At 42.0% G+C, this 18,356-nt stretch overlaps 1 protein-coding gene across 5 annotated transcripts in view; it reads left to right on the top strand.

Moving 5' to 3' along the window:
- Positions 1-2,186: 2,186 nt before the first annotated feature.
- Positions 2,187-18,356, top strand: part of pcdh7b (protocadherin 7b) — a 260,789-nt gene continuing 244,619 nt past the window's right edge. For 2 of the 5 annotated variants that reach the window (XM_061960980.2, XM_061960982.1), the window contains exon 1: positions 2,192-5,962. In XM_061960980.2, coding sequence (XP_061816964.1) covers positions 2,894-5,962 — 3,069 coding nt within the window. In that variant the 5' untranslated portion in view covers positions 2,192-2,893. Of the gene's footprint in view, positions 5,963-18,356 lie in introns of all 5 variants that reach the window. The other 3 variants (XM_061960983.2, XM_061960984.2, XM_061960981.2) reach the window with 3 other exon arrangements.

Here is an 18,356-nt window from a genome sequence, read left to right as displayed (position 1 = left end):
TATGAAAGTTATATAAACATAACTCCAAAACCAAACATGCAATATGTCTAATAATTCTTGTATAAATGTATATCTGTGAGTTCTACTAGAATCCGGTGTTTTTGTAAGGTTTGCAAATACAAAAAGTAGTGTTTTACTCAATATGACAGTAATAGATAGATAGATAGATAGATAGATAGATATTACTTTATTGATTCCTTCAGGAGAGTTCCCTCAGGAAAATTAAAATTCCAGCAGCAGTGTACAGAATTGAGATCGAATTTAAAAATTTAAAATTAAATAATGGGGGTATACTTGAAAATCAAATAGAAAATATAACAATAAGAATAAAAATATAACACTAAAAATAAGAATATAACAAGAGAAACTAGGCAGTGGTGACTGTGTTATGAAAATGTATTGCACTGTTAATTGCACTGTTTTTGTTGCAGTTTATTTCAGTATTGTAATGTTCTTAGAATCCTGAGAAAATGCGGAAAAAGCAAGCAAAATGTATTCAAACATAACTCCTAAACCAAACATGCAGAATGTATAATAATGCCTGAAATAATGTAACTGTGAATTGTACTAGAAACATGAGTTTTTGTAAGGTTTGCACACACAAACATTAGTTTTTTTTACTCAATATGACAGTATAACTGTCATACTCAATATGACAGTTATTCAAACATAACTCCTAAACCAAACATGCAAAATGGCTAATAAAGCCTGGAATAATGTATCTTTGTGAGTTTTACTAGAAATATATGCTTTTGTAAGGTTTCCAAACACAAACATTTGTTTTTTACTCAATATGACAGTAATGTTCTTAGAATCCTGAGGTAATGCGAAAAAAGCAATACAAATGTATTCAAACAAAACTCCTAAACCAAACATGCAAACTGTCTAATAATGCCTGAAATAATGTAACTTTGTGAGTTTTACTAGAAGCATGAGCTTTTGTAAGGTTTGCACACACAAATGTTTGTTTTTTACTCAATATGACAGTATAACTGTCACACGCAATATGACAGTTATTTAAACATAACTCCTAAACCAAACATGCAAAATGAATAATAATGCCTGGAATAATGTATCTTTGTGAGTTTTACTAGAAACATATGCTTTTGTAAGGTTTCCAAACACAAACATTTGTTTTTTACTCAATATGACAGTAATGTTCTTAGAATCCTGAGGTAATGCGAAAAAAGCAATACAAATGTATTCCAACATAACTCCTAAACCAAACATGCATGTCTAATGATGCCTGAAATAATGTAACTTTGTGAGTTTTACTAGAAAACAATATATTTTGTAAGGTTTTCAAAGACAAAAATTTGTTTTTTTACTCAATATGACAGCATAACTGTCATACTAAATATGAAAGTTATATAAACATAACTCCAAAACCAAACAATAATGGGGGTATAAATGGAAATCAAATAGAAAATATAACAATAAGAATAAAAATATAACACTAAAAATAAGAATATAACAAGAGAAACTAGGCAGTAGTGACCGTGTTATGAAAATGTATTGCACTGTTAATTGCACTGTTTTTGTTGCAGTTTATTTCAGCATTGTAATGTTCTTAGAATCCTGAGAAAATGCGGAAAAAGCAATGCATTCAAACTTAACTCCTAAACCAAACATGCCTGATAATGCCTGAAATAATGTAACTTTGTGAGTTTTACTAGAAACATGAGCTTTTTGCAAGGTTTGAACTCACAAAAGTATTATTATTTTTTTGTAATCATGAAGCTGTTCTCCCTTCAAGGCCGAGCGTGACTGTAATTGGTCGATAGAGGGCGCTGGCGAGCAAAGATACAATGCACTGCTGAAAATCCAGACGGATGCTTAACCACTCCTCTGTCCTCTCGCTTCTCATTAGTCTCATGCCACTTCTTCGCGGGGGTGACAATGCCAACTTACTGCGGTAAAGAGTTGCAGCGCCGACTCGAGTGGAGCGCCACGCGTGTAATACGTCTTTTTTAAATTCTTTTTTAATGGGATCACGCCGGATGCGTGCGCGGTCACAAGCGCGGCCACACGCATTGGACGTAGTAGTAACCACATGGAAACCCACAGCGATGCGCGCGCACGCTGCACAGTCTTGTTCGTCATAAAGACCTATATTAGTGTAAAAAAAATACAATAATAATAATAAAAATAATTATCAAGGCCATCCAACATATGGTCTGACAGCCCCCGGACCAGGACTGCCTGGCCCAAGTTTACCGCGGAGGGGAGGGGTTGTGAGTGGATGAGCGAGAGAGAGAGAGAGAGAGCGAGAGAGAGAGAGAGACGCAAAGGGAAAAAAAGAGAGAGAGGAATATCATTTGTGCGTCCCTCTCCTTGTGCTGCAGAGAAATGCAGCCGACACACGCCTGCAGGTGAGCGGACAGGTTGCTGAGGGATCCACGACCAGGATTTACCTTTTTTGTTGTTGTTGCTGCTGCTTTTACTCCGGAGCGGTGTTGCATCATGACAAAAACTGCTCTCTAAAAAGTGACTTTGCAGGATGAGAGCAGAGGCGGCTCGCTGGCTTCCACAGTGGAGTGTGTGACTCGCGTGGACATATCACAGCGGGGGGGAGAAAAAAAACAAACGTGAGTGACAAGAGACGATGTGGACCGCTCGTACTTTCTGCTGACGCTTTTTTTTTTTTTTTTTTTTTTTTTTTTTGCACGTTGAGTGATATATATTTTTTTTAATTCATAAGAAAAGAGAGAGAGGGAGAGAGAGAGAGAGAGAGGGAGAAACTTGGTGCCATCCACTGCAGCAGGCAGGGATGTAGAAGTCTCACACATGTCACTCCTCTCCTCGTGAAAGCCGCAATTTGTTCCAGAATCCACACCACCAATTGATTTGAATTTTTTTTTTTTGGTGGGACTTTTTTTCCCAGACGAGAACAATGAGGACTATCGGTGCCGTGGACTATTTGTACTATTGCATGCTCATCCTGCAGTTTGTGCACCAGCCCGCTGCCAAGCAAGTGCTCCGGTACCGCTTAGCGGAGGAGGGACCCCCGGATGTGAGGGTGGGCAACGTGGCTGCAGACCTGGGCATCGTTGCCGGGTCCGGCGAGGTGACTTTCACGCTGGAGTCGGGCTCTGATTTTTTCAAAATAGACAACATCACGGGTGAGCTCACCACCAACGAGAGACGGATAGACCGTGAAAAACTACAACAGTGCCAAATGATATTTGATGAGAACGAGTGTTTTATAGATTTTGAGGTGTCAGTGATTGGTCCAGCTCAGAGCTGGGTCGACCTCTTTGAGGGAAAAGTCATCATTCTCGACATCAATGATAACACTCCATCTTTCCCTTCGCCTGTACTGACTCTTTCTGTGGAGGAAAACAGACCCATTGGAACCCTTTATCTGCTGCCCACAGCCACTGACAGAGATTTTGGCAGGAACGGAATAGAGAGGTATGAGCTCATTCAGGATAACGTGGAGAACTCAAGGCGCTCCTCCGGGGATTCATATCCTGGGAAGAGGAGATTTGAGGAGGGCGCGAGCAGAAGCAGTGTCTTTGAGCTGCAAGTGGCTGACACCACGGATGGGGAGAAGCAGCCCCAGCTCATCATTAAAGGGGCGCTTGACCGAGAACAGAGGGACTCCTATGAGCTGACATTGCGCGTGAGGGACGGGGGTGATCCGCCACGGTCCTCCCAGGCCATCCTGAGGGTGATGATCACAGACGTGAATGACAACAGCCCCCGCTTTGAGAAGAGCGTGTATGAGTCCGACCTGCTGGAAAACAGCTCCCCTGGCACCCCCATCCTGCAGCTCAAAGCGGCCGATGCAGACGTAGGGGTGAACGGTCAAATAGAGTACGTGTTCGGGGCGGCCACAGAGTCCGTGAGGAGGCTGCTGAGGTTGGATGAGAGCACGGGTTGGCTAAGTGTGTTGCACCGCATCGACCGAGAAGAAGTAAGCCAGTTGAGGTTTACAGTAATGGCCCGTGACCGAGGCCAGCCTCCAAAAATGGACAAGGCCACAGTGGTGCTCAACATTAAGGACGAGAACGATAATGTACCTGCCATCGAGATACGCAAAATTGGACGCATTTTCCTGAAAGACGGAGTAGCCAACGTGGCTGAGGACGTGGTGGTGGACACACCCATCGCCTTAGTTCAGGTGTCAGATCGCGACCAGGGCGAGAACGGCATTGTGACCTGCACAGTGGTGGGCGATGTGCCCTTCCAGCTCAAGCCAGCCAGCGAGATGGAGGGCGAGCAGAATAAAAAGAAATATTTCCTCCATACATCAGCACCGTTAGACTACGAGGCCATGCAGGAATACAATGTGGTCATCGTGGCTGTGGACTCAGGAAGCCCCAGTCTGGCCAGTAATAACTCTCTGATGGTAAAAGTGGGTGACACAAATGATAACGCTCCCATCTTTAACCTCAATGTAGTGGAGGTGTCATTCCCAGAAAACAACGCCCCAGGTGAGAGGGTGACAACGGTGGCAGCAATTGATGCAGACAGCGGGAAGAATGCTGAACTATCCTATTCCCTCGACTCATCTGTAAATGGGATTTTCTCTATTGATGCGGACAGCGGCGATATCCGAGTAAACATCATTTTGGATCGAGAGCAAACGGAGCAATATGAATTTAAAGTGATAGCCAAAGATAAGGGCATAAACACCTTACAGGGCTCTGCAACTGTAGTCATCCTAGTGGCAGACAAAAATGACAACGAGCCAAAGTTCATGCAAGATGTGTTTACCTTCTATGTCAAAGAGAATCTGGAGCCAAACAGCCCAGTAGGCATGGTTACAGTCATTGATGTAGATAAAGGCCCAAATGCACAAATGAGTCTTTTTATTGAGGAGGAGGAAGATATCTTTTCCATTGAAAATGACACTGGGACTATTTTCTCAACATTGTCCTTTGACAGAGAGCAGAAAACCACATACACTTTCCGTGTGAAAGCAGTGGACGGGGGCGACCCGCCCAGGTCAGCTACTGCCACCGTGTCACTGTTTGTTATGGATGATAATGACAATGCACCAACTGTCACCTTCCCAATAAACAGTTCCTACACCCTTCTCCCGCCCTCCAGCAACATCAGAACCGTAGTCAGGACTGTTATAGCCACCGACACAGACACTGGCATCAATGCTGACCTCAAGTACAGCATAATTGGCGGGAACCCCTTTAAACTGTTTGAGATCGATGGGGGTACTGGCGTCATTTCACTGGTGGGGAAGCTGGAGCAGAAGCACTATGGACTACACCGGCTAGTGGTTCAGGTGAATGATAGCGGACAGCCTTCCCAGGCCACTACGACACTTGTTCATGTCTATGTTAATGAGACTCTTTCCAATTCCACGGTGGTGGAGGCGCAGGTGGCAAAGAGCCTGAGCACGTCTCTCAATACAAACATCGCTGGCGACCCCAATTACGACCTCAGCAAGCAGCGTCTGAGCATTGTCATTGGAGTCGTTTCAGGAATCATGACAGTCATCCTCATTATCCTGGTGGTGGTCATGGCCCGATACTGTCGGCCCAAGAATAAGAATGGTTACGAGGCCGGAAAGAAAGACCACGAGGATTTCTTCACGCCACAGCAGCACGACAAGTCCAAAAAGCCCAAGAAGGACAAGAAGAAGCAGAAGTCCAAGCAGCCGCTCTACAGCAGCATCGTCACGGTGGAGGCCTCCAAGCCCAACGGCCAGCGCTACGACGGCGTCAACGAGAAGCTGTCGGACAGTCCTGGCATGGGCCGCTACCGCTCGGTCAACGGAGGGCCTGGCAGCCCGGATCTGGCCCGACACTACAAGTCCAGCTCACCGCTCCCCACCGTGCAGCTTCACCCGCAGTCCCCGACGGCTGGCAAAAAGCACCAGGCGGTTCAGGACCTTCCTCCGGCCAATACATTTGTTGGCACCGGAGATAACATTTCTCTGGGTTCTGACCACTGCTCCGACTACAGCAGTCAAACCATCAACAAGTACAACAAACAGGTAAGAAGAAGCGTCTCCATGTTCTTTTTCACTTCCAACCACCACTCTTAAACATATTCTGTTTTTTTTTCTAAGTGTTTTGTCGAGCCTAATGCATTCTGACAGGGCTAGTCTCAGTAGTCGTGCTTCCTTTATGGTGCTAATGTGTGTCAACTTAGCAGTATTGATCTGTTTTGGTTCAGAGTGCCATTCACATGTATTATTGAAAGGGAGCGTAATGGTTTAGGTTAGTTCATTGAGGGGGTTTTGTTACCACTCGCCCCATCACCAAACTTTTTTTCAGTCACTGCTAATGTGTGTCAGAGGGTTGCAGACAGCCCGCATAAGGCTTTGGTTTGTGGTTAATTTATCCCTGAGGCGGAGGATGGCTAGTGGCGTGCACTCCCCCCTCTGACAAGGCTGCCTTTTTCTGTTGGGAGAAGAGAGACAGGTAGATGAACAGGTAGATGAACACACACGCTTTGTTTGGATTGTACCGTCTTAAGTAGGAACATCTGGTCATTGGGTCATGCTAGCATTCCTTTCCACGGTCTGTTTCAATTTACTGACCCTGCACTGACTTTCAATTTTTCATATTTTCTTTGACGTCACCTCCCATATTGTGTTACTTTCCGCTACCCCCTTATCTTGCTTTCTTCTCTCTGCCCTCCAGCAAGTCTTAGCTCCCTTCTGTATTGGCGAGGCACAAGAAAATAAGAGGCACGACGACGTGTGATAGCGCAGCATTCTTAAAAGAATGCTTGAATTATAAGGAATTGATTTGTGAAGAATGAAAACACAACTGCAATTTTTTTGCTCCTATGTGATCTCCGTACCATTTAATGGACCCACTCGTGTCCTTCGTTTTCTTCAGTCTCCGCCATATCATGCTTCTTTGTAATAAATCGCTTAAAAAACAAACATAACATCCATCCATCCATTTTCTACCGCTTGTCCGTCGACAAACATAAACAAAAGGAAAATATATTGGCCAAGCATGAATATGATATATATTTGTGAATTATATTTGTATATCAATATATATATATATATATATATATATATATATATATATATATACAGTATATATATATATATACATACATACATATGTATATATATATATATATATATATATATATATATATATATATATATATATGTATATATACACATATATATATGTGTATATATATATATATATATATGTGTATGTATATATATATATATATATATATATATATATATATATATATATATATATATATATATATATATATATGTGTATATATATATATATATATATATATATATATATTAGGGCTGCAACAACTAATCGATTACATAGATTAAAATCGATTATAAAATAGTCGGCGATTAATTTAGTCATTGATTCGTTGGATCTATGCTATGCGCATGTGCAGAGGCAATTTTTTTATTTTTATTTTTTCATAAACCTTTATTTATAAACTGCAACATGTACAAACAGCTGCTGTTTTTTTCAATAAAATACTGGAAAGGATAGAAATGTAGTTTTTTATCCGATTATTAATCAATTAATCAAATTAAAAATCAACAGATAATTCGATTATCAAATTAATCGTGAGTTGCAGCCCTAAAAAAAAACAAAAAAAAAAACAAAAAAAAAAAAATATATATCCATCCATCCATTTTCTACCGCTTGTCCCTTTTTGGGGTCGCGGGGGGTCGCTGGAGCCTATCTCAGCTGCATTCGGGCGGAAGGCGGGGTACACCCTGGACAAGTCGCCACCTCATCACAGATATATATATATGTGTATATATATATATATATATATATATATATATATATATATACAGTATATATATATATATATATATATATATATATATATATATATATATATATATATATATATATATATATATATCAATATGAATGAACACACGTGGAGTTATGTACTTCACAAAAAAAGGTGAAATAACCGAAAACATGTTTTTTATTCTGGTTTCTTCAAAATAGCCACCCTTTGCTCTGATTACTGCTTTGCAAACTCTCGGCATTCTCTCGACGAGCTATAAGAGGTAGTCACCTGAAATGGTTTTCACGTCACAGGTGTCATAGTTTTGATGCCTTCAGTGACAATCCACAATGTAAATAGTCATGACAATAAAGAAAACACATTGAAATGAGAAGGTGTGTCCAAACGTTTGGCCTGTACTGTATATATATATGTATATACAGTATGTAGTGTCTCATTCATTCAGCTTCTAATATGGTATATTTTCCGTACTACTCCCTAGAGGCTGAGGTGTGCTGTTGCTTTTGAATGTCTCTTGCATAATTAAAAGGGCACTCCATTTGCCAAATGTATTGTGTGTCACTGTGCTCACCACTTAAATAATAATTTATTTAACCTGAACATTAACACTGCAATATGTTTTTTGCACGCTCTGAATTGTGTGTCATACTTAGCCAGACCTGACCATATTGCACACACAGTGTTGACCTGTTGTCGTGAGCGGATTTGAAAGTCGATATAGCTTGCTTAGCTGCGTGTGATGTCCTGTTATCGCTATTAGAATAGAGAGTCGCAGGTGTGCTGTTAATAGTGGCTAAAGTTGGTATTTGTATGGGTTCAGGTTCTCTGTGGGAAGAGCTAGAGACATGCACAAGAAAGAAGGCCCTGTTCACGTTAGAGAGAAAGGCCCCTACTGTTCTCACAAGGACACCACAGCAGGGAGGAAGGCGGAGAACAATACTGACCATTCAGTATAAACTCCGAGGTATGGAGTTGCTTTTTTTTTTCCTGCCTCTGCGTCTTCTTAATCTTACAGTAATCGCAAAGGCAACCTCTCCGAGCAGGTAACCAGGCAACTGTGGGACTTTATTGCTCTCATTTAAGAAGAGTTGACATTTAAAAAGTGTCATTAAGATGAGTCAGCTGTGAGAGGGGAAAAAATAATAATGTTTGAGACATTTCCAGCTGATGAAATAACATTTACTTGCCGAACAACGAGCAAGTGTGCACCACAGAACACTTAACTTCATTATTCTTAGCGGTTAGTAGTTTTCGCTCTACCCACTGTCAGAAAATAATTCAGTGGCGAGGATTTGAATTACTTAGCCATTAAATTAGGAAAGGCCATCCGTTTTTGTTTTATCATTGCACTTCAAAGAGCCTGGTGCCCACGTGGATCACTTTTAATCAGCGGTGATCCTCAGCAGTTTGTATTCTTTGCTCATGTAGCCAAGCCCCTGAAGGGGAGCAAAGCCTCGGACCACACGATTACAAGGGTATTTCTTGCCTCGGGGTGCAGTGAGCAGAGCTGGACAGTGCCTTTTAACCCCATGCTCACCTTCCCGAATCGTTCCTTCCCGGTTGTGATGTCCACCGAGTAGGGCCAGGCTACGTTTCAATTACGTTTCATAGACGCTTCATCCTGTAAGCAAATGGAATTCACCTGAATGGCTTTGTAACCATGGTGAACATAGGCCCTCTACATTCAACGAATAATTATCTAGCCTAAGCACCGCGTCAGCTACACTAAACCATTTAAGGTACCCCACCTTGGATAATTTTTTACACGGGTACGTGCGCCGTGTATTTCTTGAATCTCCGGCTCTTAGCTTTGTATGGACTCATCGATCGTTTACAAACTGAGTTCGGAGAGGAAGTGACGCCAGAAAGAACGCGCCACAACCAGCTAACCGCTGGAAATATGGAGGCGAGTCTTTCTCCTTCCGTCTGTACAGACGCTTGTGGAAATCACACATGAACACCTTAAGAGAAAGCGATTGCAGCTATTTCGGAGACAACACTTCTCAGACGGCAAGAGAACTTTTGAATGTCCAGGTCAGCTGTGATTCTACTTACCGAAAAACGTTGTCCATTTGTCGAAGGAGAGACAACGAGAATGCGGGCTCCCGTGGATGTGATAAAAAAAGGTAGCGTGTGCTTTGTATTACCTGGCTGTCGAGGAAAGACTACGGAAAACAGCGATTGCTTTTGGACTGGCAAAGCAGACTATATCAGTTATTGTCCGCCATGTATGTCGTGGACTCAACGTCTAGGTCCAGAGTATATAAAGTCACCAAAAAACAAATGGACAATGAAGGTGAATGCAAAAGAGTGAGGAGTGTCCTGACCAGATATCTAGATCCCTAGATTGATTGATGTAAAATGTTCTTTACCGCATTGTTTACTTTTACATGTCCATTAAATATTTGATTAATTTATGATGGTTCAGCAAGGGCAGTACGGTGGTAGAGGGGTTAGTGTGTCTGCCTCACAATACTGAGTAGTCGTGAGTTCAATCCCGTCCTCGGGATCTTTCTGTGTAGAGTTTGCATGTTCTCCCCGTGACTGCGTGGGTTCCCTCCGGGTACTCCGGCTTCCTCCCATCTCCAAAGACATGCACCTGGGGATAGGTTGATTGGCAACACTAAATTGGCCCTAGTATGTGAATGTGAGTGTGAATGTTGTCTGTCTATCTGTGTTGGCCCTGCGATGAGGTGGCGACTTGTCCAGGGTGTACTCCGCCTCTCGCCCGATTGTAGCTGAGATAGGCTCCAGCGCCTCCCGCGACCCCGAAGGGAATAAGCGGTAGAAAATGGATGGATGGATGGATGGGTTCAGGTTAACATGACTCTTGCCAGATCCTTGTAGTTCGCTGAGCTCCACACAAGGATCTGGGACTTCTCAATAGGAGATGTATTTCAGAAGGCGGGGCCTTGTAAAAAAATCATTGTATGTGACTGGATAAACCACTTGTCCATTATCTTGAATGACGTGCTACTTCAACCACTCACCTCAAAATCAACCCGCGACACTGATGAGAGCGACGCTGGGGAATCCAAAACAGAACCAGCCGACATTTTGGATAACGAAACAACTGAAACAACGCAGCAATGTCAGTACACGATCGATGTCGCAAAACAGTTGCAATAGCAGAATCAATGTCAGCACACGACTCCTCGCCATTGTTATTTGAATCAAACAGTCGCTTCGGGGCTAGGTCACATCTATAAAATCCCACCCGGCGATCCTGATTGGTTCATAATTCTTTGCTATCTTGAAGGAGTTTGCAATGCCCTCGAGCCCAGATCCTTGTGTGGAGCTCAGCGAACTACAAGGGTCTGGCGAGAGTCAGGTTAGGTTCAGGTGTGATTCACTACAATAGTTAATTGAAATACCACAACACTGGATATTGTTCAAATAAGTTTAATTTAATTTAAAGGCCTACTGAAATGTGATTTTCTTATTTAAACGGGGATAACAGGTCCATTCTATGTGTCATACTTGATCATTTCGCGATATTGCCATATTTTTGCTGAAAGGATTTAGTAGAGAACATCGACGATAACGTTTGCAACTTTTGGTCGCTGATAAAAAAGCCTTGCCTGTACCGGAAGTAGCAGACGAGTAGCGTGACGTCACAGGTTGTGGAGCTCCTCACATCTGCACATTGTTTACAATCATGGCCACCAGCAGCGAGAGCGATTTGGACCGAGAAAGCGACAATTTCCCCATTAATTTGAGCAAGGATGAAAGATTTGTGGATGAGGAAAGTGAGAGTGAAGGACTAGAGGGCAGTGGGAGCGATTCAGATAGGGAAGATGCTGTGAGAGGCGGGTGGGACCTGATATTCAGCTGGGAATGACTAAAACAGTAAATAAACACAAGACGTATATATGTATACTCTATTAGCCACAACACAACCAGGCTTATATTTAATATGCCACAAATTAATCCCGCATAACAAACACCTCCCCCCTCCCGTCCATATAACCCGCCAATACAACTCAAACACCTGCACAACACACTCAATCCCACAGCCCAAAGTACCGTTCACCTCCCCAAAGTTCATACAGCACATATATTTCCCCAAAGTCCCCAAAGTTACGTACGTGACATGCACATAGCGGCACGCACGTACGGGCAAGCGATCAAATGTTTGGAAGCCACAGCTGCATGCGTACTCACGGCACCATGTTTGCGTATCCAACTCAAAGTCCTCCTGGTAAGAGTCTCTGTTGTCCCAGTTCTCCACATGCCAATGGTAAAGCTTGACTGTCATCTTTCGGGAATGTAAACAATGAAACACCGGCTGTGTTTGTGTTGCTGCAGTCGGCCGTAATACACCGCTTCCCACCTACAGCTTTCTTCATTGTTCATTGAACAAATTGCAAAAGATTCACCAACACAGATGTCCAGAATACTGTGGAATTTTGCGATGAAAACAGACGACTTAATAGCTGGCCACCATGCTGTCCCAAAATGTCCGCTACAATCCGTGACGTCACGCGCTGACGTCATCATACCGAGACGTTTTTAGCAGGATATTTCGCGCGAAATTTAAAATTGCACTTTAGTAAGCTAACCCGGCCGTATTGGCATGTGTTGCAATGTTAAGATTTCATCATTGATATATAAACTATCAGACTCCGTGGTCGGTAGTAGTGAGTTTCAGTAGGCCTTTAAGAACTTGCACACAAAGCAACACTGGAGGTGACTATGACGTGCACATTTTCCGTGCATGCGTACTAGGTCGCGTTGCGCAGGTGGACCATTGTGTGTGTGTGGACAAGGTTAGGTGGGATTTACCCTGGATAACCTTAGACACAGGATGAAAATGTGGTATTTTGCCTGTGGTGTCATTTGTTTCAATGCTCAAAACAACACCATCTAAACAGCCAGCAGGAGCCATAGTACAACACTGTATGACAAAGTGCGTTGCAAATTCATTGCCAAGCATGAAACAAAGACAACGGTAGCTGTCGTAAGTTCCAAAATCCATTATGTTTCTTTAAACATTCCAAGTCGTTCCGATGATTTTATCTGCGAGTCTGTCAGTCAGCGGCAAAGTACAAACGTTTGTATATAATAAGGCAATTACCCGCGAGCAAGCTGTAGACTTCTACCATGTGATTGAAGACACAGGTAAGCTGTCACTGCCCAGCAACCAACCAACAAAATGTCAGCTTCACAGAGTAGAAAGAAACAGTTGCGGTAGAAAAAAGGAAATAATAATCTGGTCTCTATGTTCCCATTATTATCAATGTTTATCTTCGGTAGTGCGGCGTACTACCAGCTGCGGCAAATTTGATAGAAACTGCTTCTTGGATCTATTGTAGATAAATTCAATCTTTTGTTTATTTGCTGAGAGGAAAATGGAAGCGCGAACAGAGCCCAGCGGTGCTCATGAAAGTGCAGCAGGCAGCGATTTTGACAATAATTTGCTTTCGTGATTTGAATAGATTTGCTCCGAGGCAATTAATAAGATGAGGCTGAGACTCACTTGATAAACCAGCAACAATATTATAGGATTTCTATAGATGACCGTATCAGTTCGTGTTATATTTCCCTTGCATACTATTAATAGTGTTTTTTTAACTGATGAACAACAAAGCCTTCTTCTCTGCCTATGATAAATGTGCTCAAGTTCCTCTCATAAGAAAAACACTCGTGATTGAAGGAGGCGACGAAGCTGCGACTCTCGACATCTGTCATGATAAGAAAGACGCCGAGAGACTCCGAGAGGAGGGTGGAGGCAGATAGGAAATTCAAACCCTGCACCACCTTGATTGCCCCGCAGGCTGCTGATTGCGAATATCTGTGTCGAGGACGCCACCTTTTCCCGTCGGATCTTCTTTCAATTCGCTGTCATCAAATATGGAGTTTTATTTCCTAGTAGACGGATGAAGTAGATTCATATCTGCAGGTTTCCTGTGCCACTCACAGCTATTGTGAGGTGGCCATATTGCAGACTTGTTTATCCTCAGTGATTGTTAGCGGGGGTTTGTACAGCAAATTGACTTTTACAAGGCTCCCAGGGTCTATGATGTGCTACACTGGCCGCGGTGTTTCCTCTCGCCCGTCCTTCTGTATCGACTGCAGGAGCTCAGACCAGCTAGATGGGAGCATCACTTAAGCACCGCGGCGGTCCAACTCAGGGGAATAGCTGTCTGTCGGTGCGCCGCGTCGCCACACGGATCATACGTGAGGCTTGTTTGTGTGACTAATGGGCGAAAACAGCGGCGCTCCGTATGCTGTGACACTGTACCTCATCAAAATTGCAAAAAATGTCTGGCTGAGTCAAACCCATTGTAGTGTCGCTATCTTGTTGTGTGGTACACGCCTCAGGCGTTTTGCCCTCTTGATACTGATTCAAAAAGCTTGGATTTTGTTGATTTTTTTCCCCCAGATTCTTTGAGGATTCTGTTTACTTCCATGTTTATTGACCACACCGGAGGAATCCCTGAGAAGAATCAAATGAATCACCCTCTGTCACCTGTGCTTACATGGGTCCAGGGTGTCAAGGTAACATTCAGAAGGGTCCGTGGCCCCTTTTCAGCAGGTTGCGATTTAAAGCCTCACCGGCACCAAGCCGTCTTGTCAAAGTCGGTCTTCATGAAAATGAAAATAAGTGCCGTGAAAGGTGATAGACATGTTGATCTATAATTTACCCTAAGTGCCACCCTTTGCTCTGGCAGCCAACTGAAGATCTTGTCATTGCAAAGCGAACTTATTTATAAAGACTAGAAATGTGATGAAAATGAAATAATAATAAAATAAAAAAATTGCAAGGAATGTGATAAATGATTGACTATGTTCTATTGAAAATATGCTGGTATTTCAAAATGATTCATTACTCAATTACACAATTAATTTGCTGACTAACATAACTTTAGGTTTTACGTAGGTGCTCTACAGCTTAATAAGAGCTAAATGAAAGCTATACTTTTCTAGTCATGTTGAACAAGTGGAAGAAAGCCTGATAACGCAATTTATCAAGGTCATTTATACAGACACACACGCACACATACACATATATATATATATATCCATCCATTTTCTACCGCTTGTCCTGTTTGGGGTCGCAGGGGTGCTGGAGCCTATCTCAGCTGCAAGGTTGAAGGCGGGGTACACCCTGGACAAGTCGCCACGTCTATATATATATATATATATATATATATATATATAGATGTATATATTAGGGGTGTAACGGTACACAAAAATTTCGGTCCGGTACGTACCTCGGTTTAGAGGTCACGGTTCGGTTCATTTTCGGTACAGTAAGAAAACAACAAAATATACATTTTTTGGTTCTTTATTTACCAAATTTGCAAAATCTTCCACCAAAATATTTTTCTTAGTGGAATATTTGATGTGAAGTAATTGGAACCTTGGATAGGTCAATAATTCATAATAACATTGATTTTGATTCACTATTATGTTTTGAGCAATGACAGTTTGAAAGAAAAAAAAACTGCTTTGTTGTATTAGTCAACATTGCAACTTTTTCTTAATTACATTTAACCTTTAAGCTTTTTTATTTCACTTTTGTTATGTTTTTGTTTATTTTAATAGTATTTTTAGAATGTGCCGTGGGCCTTTAAAACATTAGCTGTGGGCCGCAAATGGCCTCCGGGGCACACTTTTGACACCTCTGCTATGGATAATAAAAAAATGTATCTGATAAATCTATGGATAAAAAGCAGAGCCTGGCGACGCATGCGCGTTTATCATAACTCTCTCGCTCTCTCTGTCTCTGCCCCTCCTTCACCAATGCTGCTGGGCAATTTGTTTTGTTTTTAACACCTTCTTAACCCTGAACGTACATTGAAAATACACGCAACCCTAACTCAAAATGCCGGACATTTGAGGCATTTAAGAAAATCCGCCCTGACAGCTCCACAAAAGAGGACATATCCGGTGAAAAGAGGACATATGGTCAGTCTATCGTAGCCCGTTAGCTGCTAGCATGCCGTGTGTTGTGCCTCGGTGTGCATTGTTTACACAACGTGCGTTACGCTACTTAATGTGTCCGTGTGGATACTTGTTCGGTACACCTCCGCACCGAACCGAAACCCCCGTACCGAAACGGTTGGAAATAATTCTTATTTGCAACAAATCATATTGTTTACTTTACTTTAGAAAAGAGAAATGCTGCACAGTTCTCTCGTTGCCTTATTTGTATTTGACTTTAATAAATGTTTGGGTAGAATTTTATTAAACAAAACCAGTTTTCTTTTACGTAATATAGAAATGTATCAGAGCTGTATGATTATTTTATGGAGGAGTGTAGTTAATCATAGAACTAGCACCCAATGTTATTTAAAAAAAGTATTGAGTTTGAATCAAGAATAGTTTTTAATCTAGAATCAGTTGTGAATCCGTTCGTTGCGCCCCAAGAATCAAATTAAATCCAATCTTGTGTTGCCCAAAGCGCGGTTTTCGGGGATCAAAGTATTTTTTTGGTGGTCAAGTTTTTGTTAATAGTGCACACACACACACATTTACATATATAATCATACTGTAACGACCAGCGAATGTTCATTATTTTCTGTTCATGTGGTTTGGATTTGATGTTATTTTTTCCCATGTTTGCAAACACACCGTCCATGTCTGAAAGGTGATTGGAAGACAATGATGAAGTCTTGTTGTGTCTGTAAAACCTGTCGGATTTGTGCCGTTTGTTATCGTAAGATTGGTGATAAAAGTTGAAAATAGCGTCAGACTTTGTGTGATTTCTCCTGGGGGCTGCAATATATTATATTACTTTCATATGTTTTCAAGAAAAAAAAACAAAAAAAAACTATGTTCAAAGTGTGGCGGTAATAAAAAATGCTGTGGCGCGCCACATGAAATTGCATTAAGGGGAAACCCTGTATATATACACTGGATATATATATATATATATATATATATATATATATATATATATTCTATCTCAGTTGGCCCTGCAATGATGTGGCGTGTGTGCAGCTGAGATAGGCTCCAGGGACCCCGAAAGGGATCAGGCCAAAGGTTTGGACACACCTTCTCATTTCAATGCGTTTTCTCTATTCTCATGACTATTTACATTGTAGATTGTCACTGAAGGCCTCAAAACTATGACACCTCTGAAATTAAAACCCTTTCAGGTAGGGATGTCCCGATCCAGGTTTTTGCACTTCCGATCCGATACCGATGTTGTTTTTGCACTTCCGATCCGATACCGATACTGGCCGATACTGGCCTATCCGAGCATGTATTAAAGTTTAAAGTTATTTAGCCTACTTAGTTGTCAGATTCATGTTGAAAAGGGTTTTAGTACTCTTGATAACAACTAGCCAGCTGAATTAGGTGAGTTTGAATAATACACAATGGTTGGTAACAAGAAACTGACCTGTTTACTCAAGGATAAACACAAAATAGACAAAATTATACATGACAAACAGAAATGGAATCATTGAACTAGGGCTGGGCGATATGGCCTTTTTTTAAGATCACAACATTTTAAGGCCATATCGCGATACACAATATATATCTCCATATTTTGCCTTAGCCTTGAATGAACACTTGATGCATATAATCACAGCAGTATGATGATTCTATGTGTCTATATTAAAACATTCTTCTTCATACTGCATTAATATATGCTACTTTTAAACTTTCATGCAGAGAAGGAAATCACAACTAAAAAAATCACTATTTTTTCATACAGTGTGGATCTGGAATTGTTTGCCTCGGCATTTTGATGGTGTGGGCACCGAGGGGAGATGTTGACATGCGGAGTTTCAAACACTCTTCATTCTCTAGCAGGGGACTTTTGAAATGATGCTGCATATTAGCAGTAATGCTACTTTTTATAGCAACGCTTTTGCTCCACACTTGACAAATTACGGTTGTCTGTTCGACATATTCCCACTTGAAGCCAAACCACCGCCAGACGATGGACCCCCTGCTGTTTTTTGGGGGAATTCATTCATTCTTCCTTCATTCGTATTACCACTCGCATGCTGCTACCTCTCTGCTGCGCGAGGGCGTATACGTACGTGACGTATGACGCGACAGTATGTGACATATGTAAGAAGGTGCGCTTGCTGTCAGTGAGAAGAGCCTGTCGTGTAATGCCCGCAGCTAAAAGCAACTGCGTGAGAACGTATACTCGAATCATACTTGCCAACCCTCCTGAATTTTCCGGGAGACTCCCGAAATTCAGCGCCTCTCCTGAGTCTCGAATATCACAATATAGTCATTTTCTATATCGCTCAGAGACAGCTGACATTTTTACCGGTAACTTTTAATTCACATGGCCGTCTTAATGGTTAGGACACAGACCTGTGGATGTGTTGAAGGTGTGCTGGAAATTAGGGCGCAGCAGAAAAGTGGAATGTATTATTTAAATTGGTGCGTTGGAAAACACGGACCGGAATTTAAAAAAAAACTGGATCTGGATCGGCATTTTCTCATGGCAAATATCGGCGGCCGTTCTGATCCGAATATCGGATCGGGACAACCCTACTTTCAGGTGACCACCTCTTGAAGCTCATCGAGAGAATGCCAAGAGTGTGCACTAGGCCACCTACTCAGTGGCCTAGTGGTTAGAGTGTCCGCCCTGAGATCGGTAGGTTGTGAGTTCAAACCCCGGCCGAGTCATACCAAAG

This window comes from Nerophis lumbriciformis, linkage group LG05, assembly GCF_033978685.3.
Source record: "Nerophis lumbriciformis linkage group LG05, RoL_Nlum_v2.1, whole genome shotgun sequence".
In the NCBI taxonomy this organism is placed as follows: Eukaryota; Metazoa; Chordata; class Actinopteri; order Syngnathiformes; family Syngnathidae; genus Nerophis; species Nerophis lumbriciformis.
The sequence above is the reverse complement of the archived record's forward strand: the minus strand, read 5'-3'. Positions and strand labels throughout refer to the sequence as shown.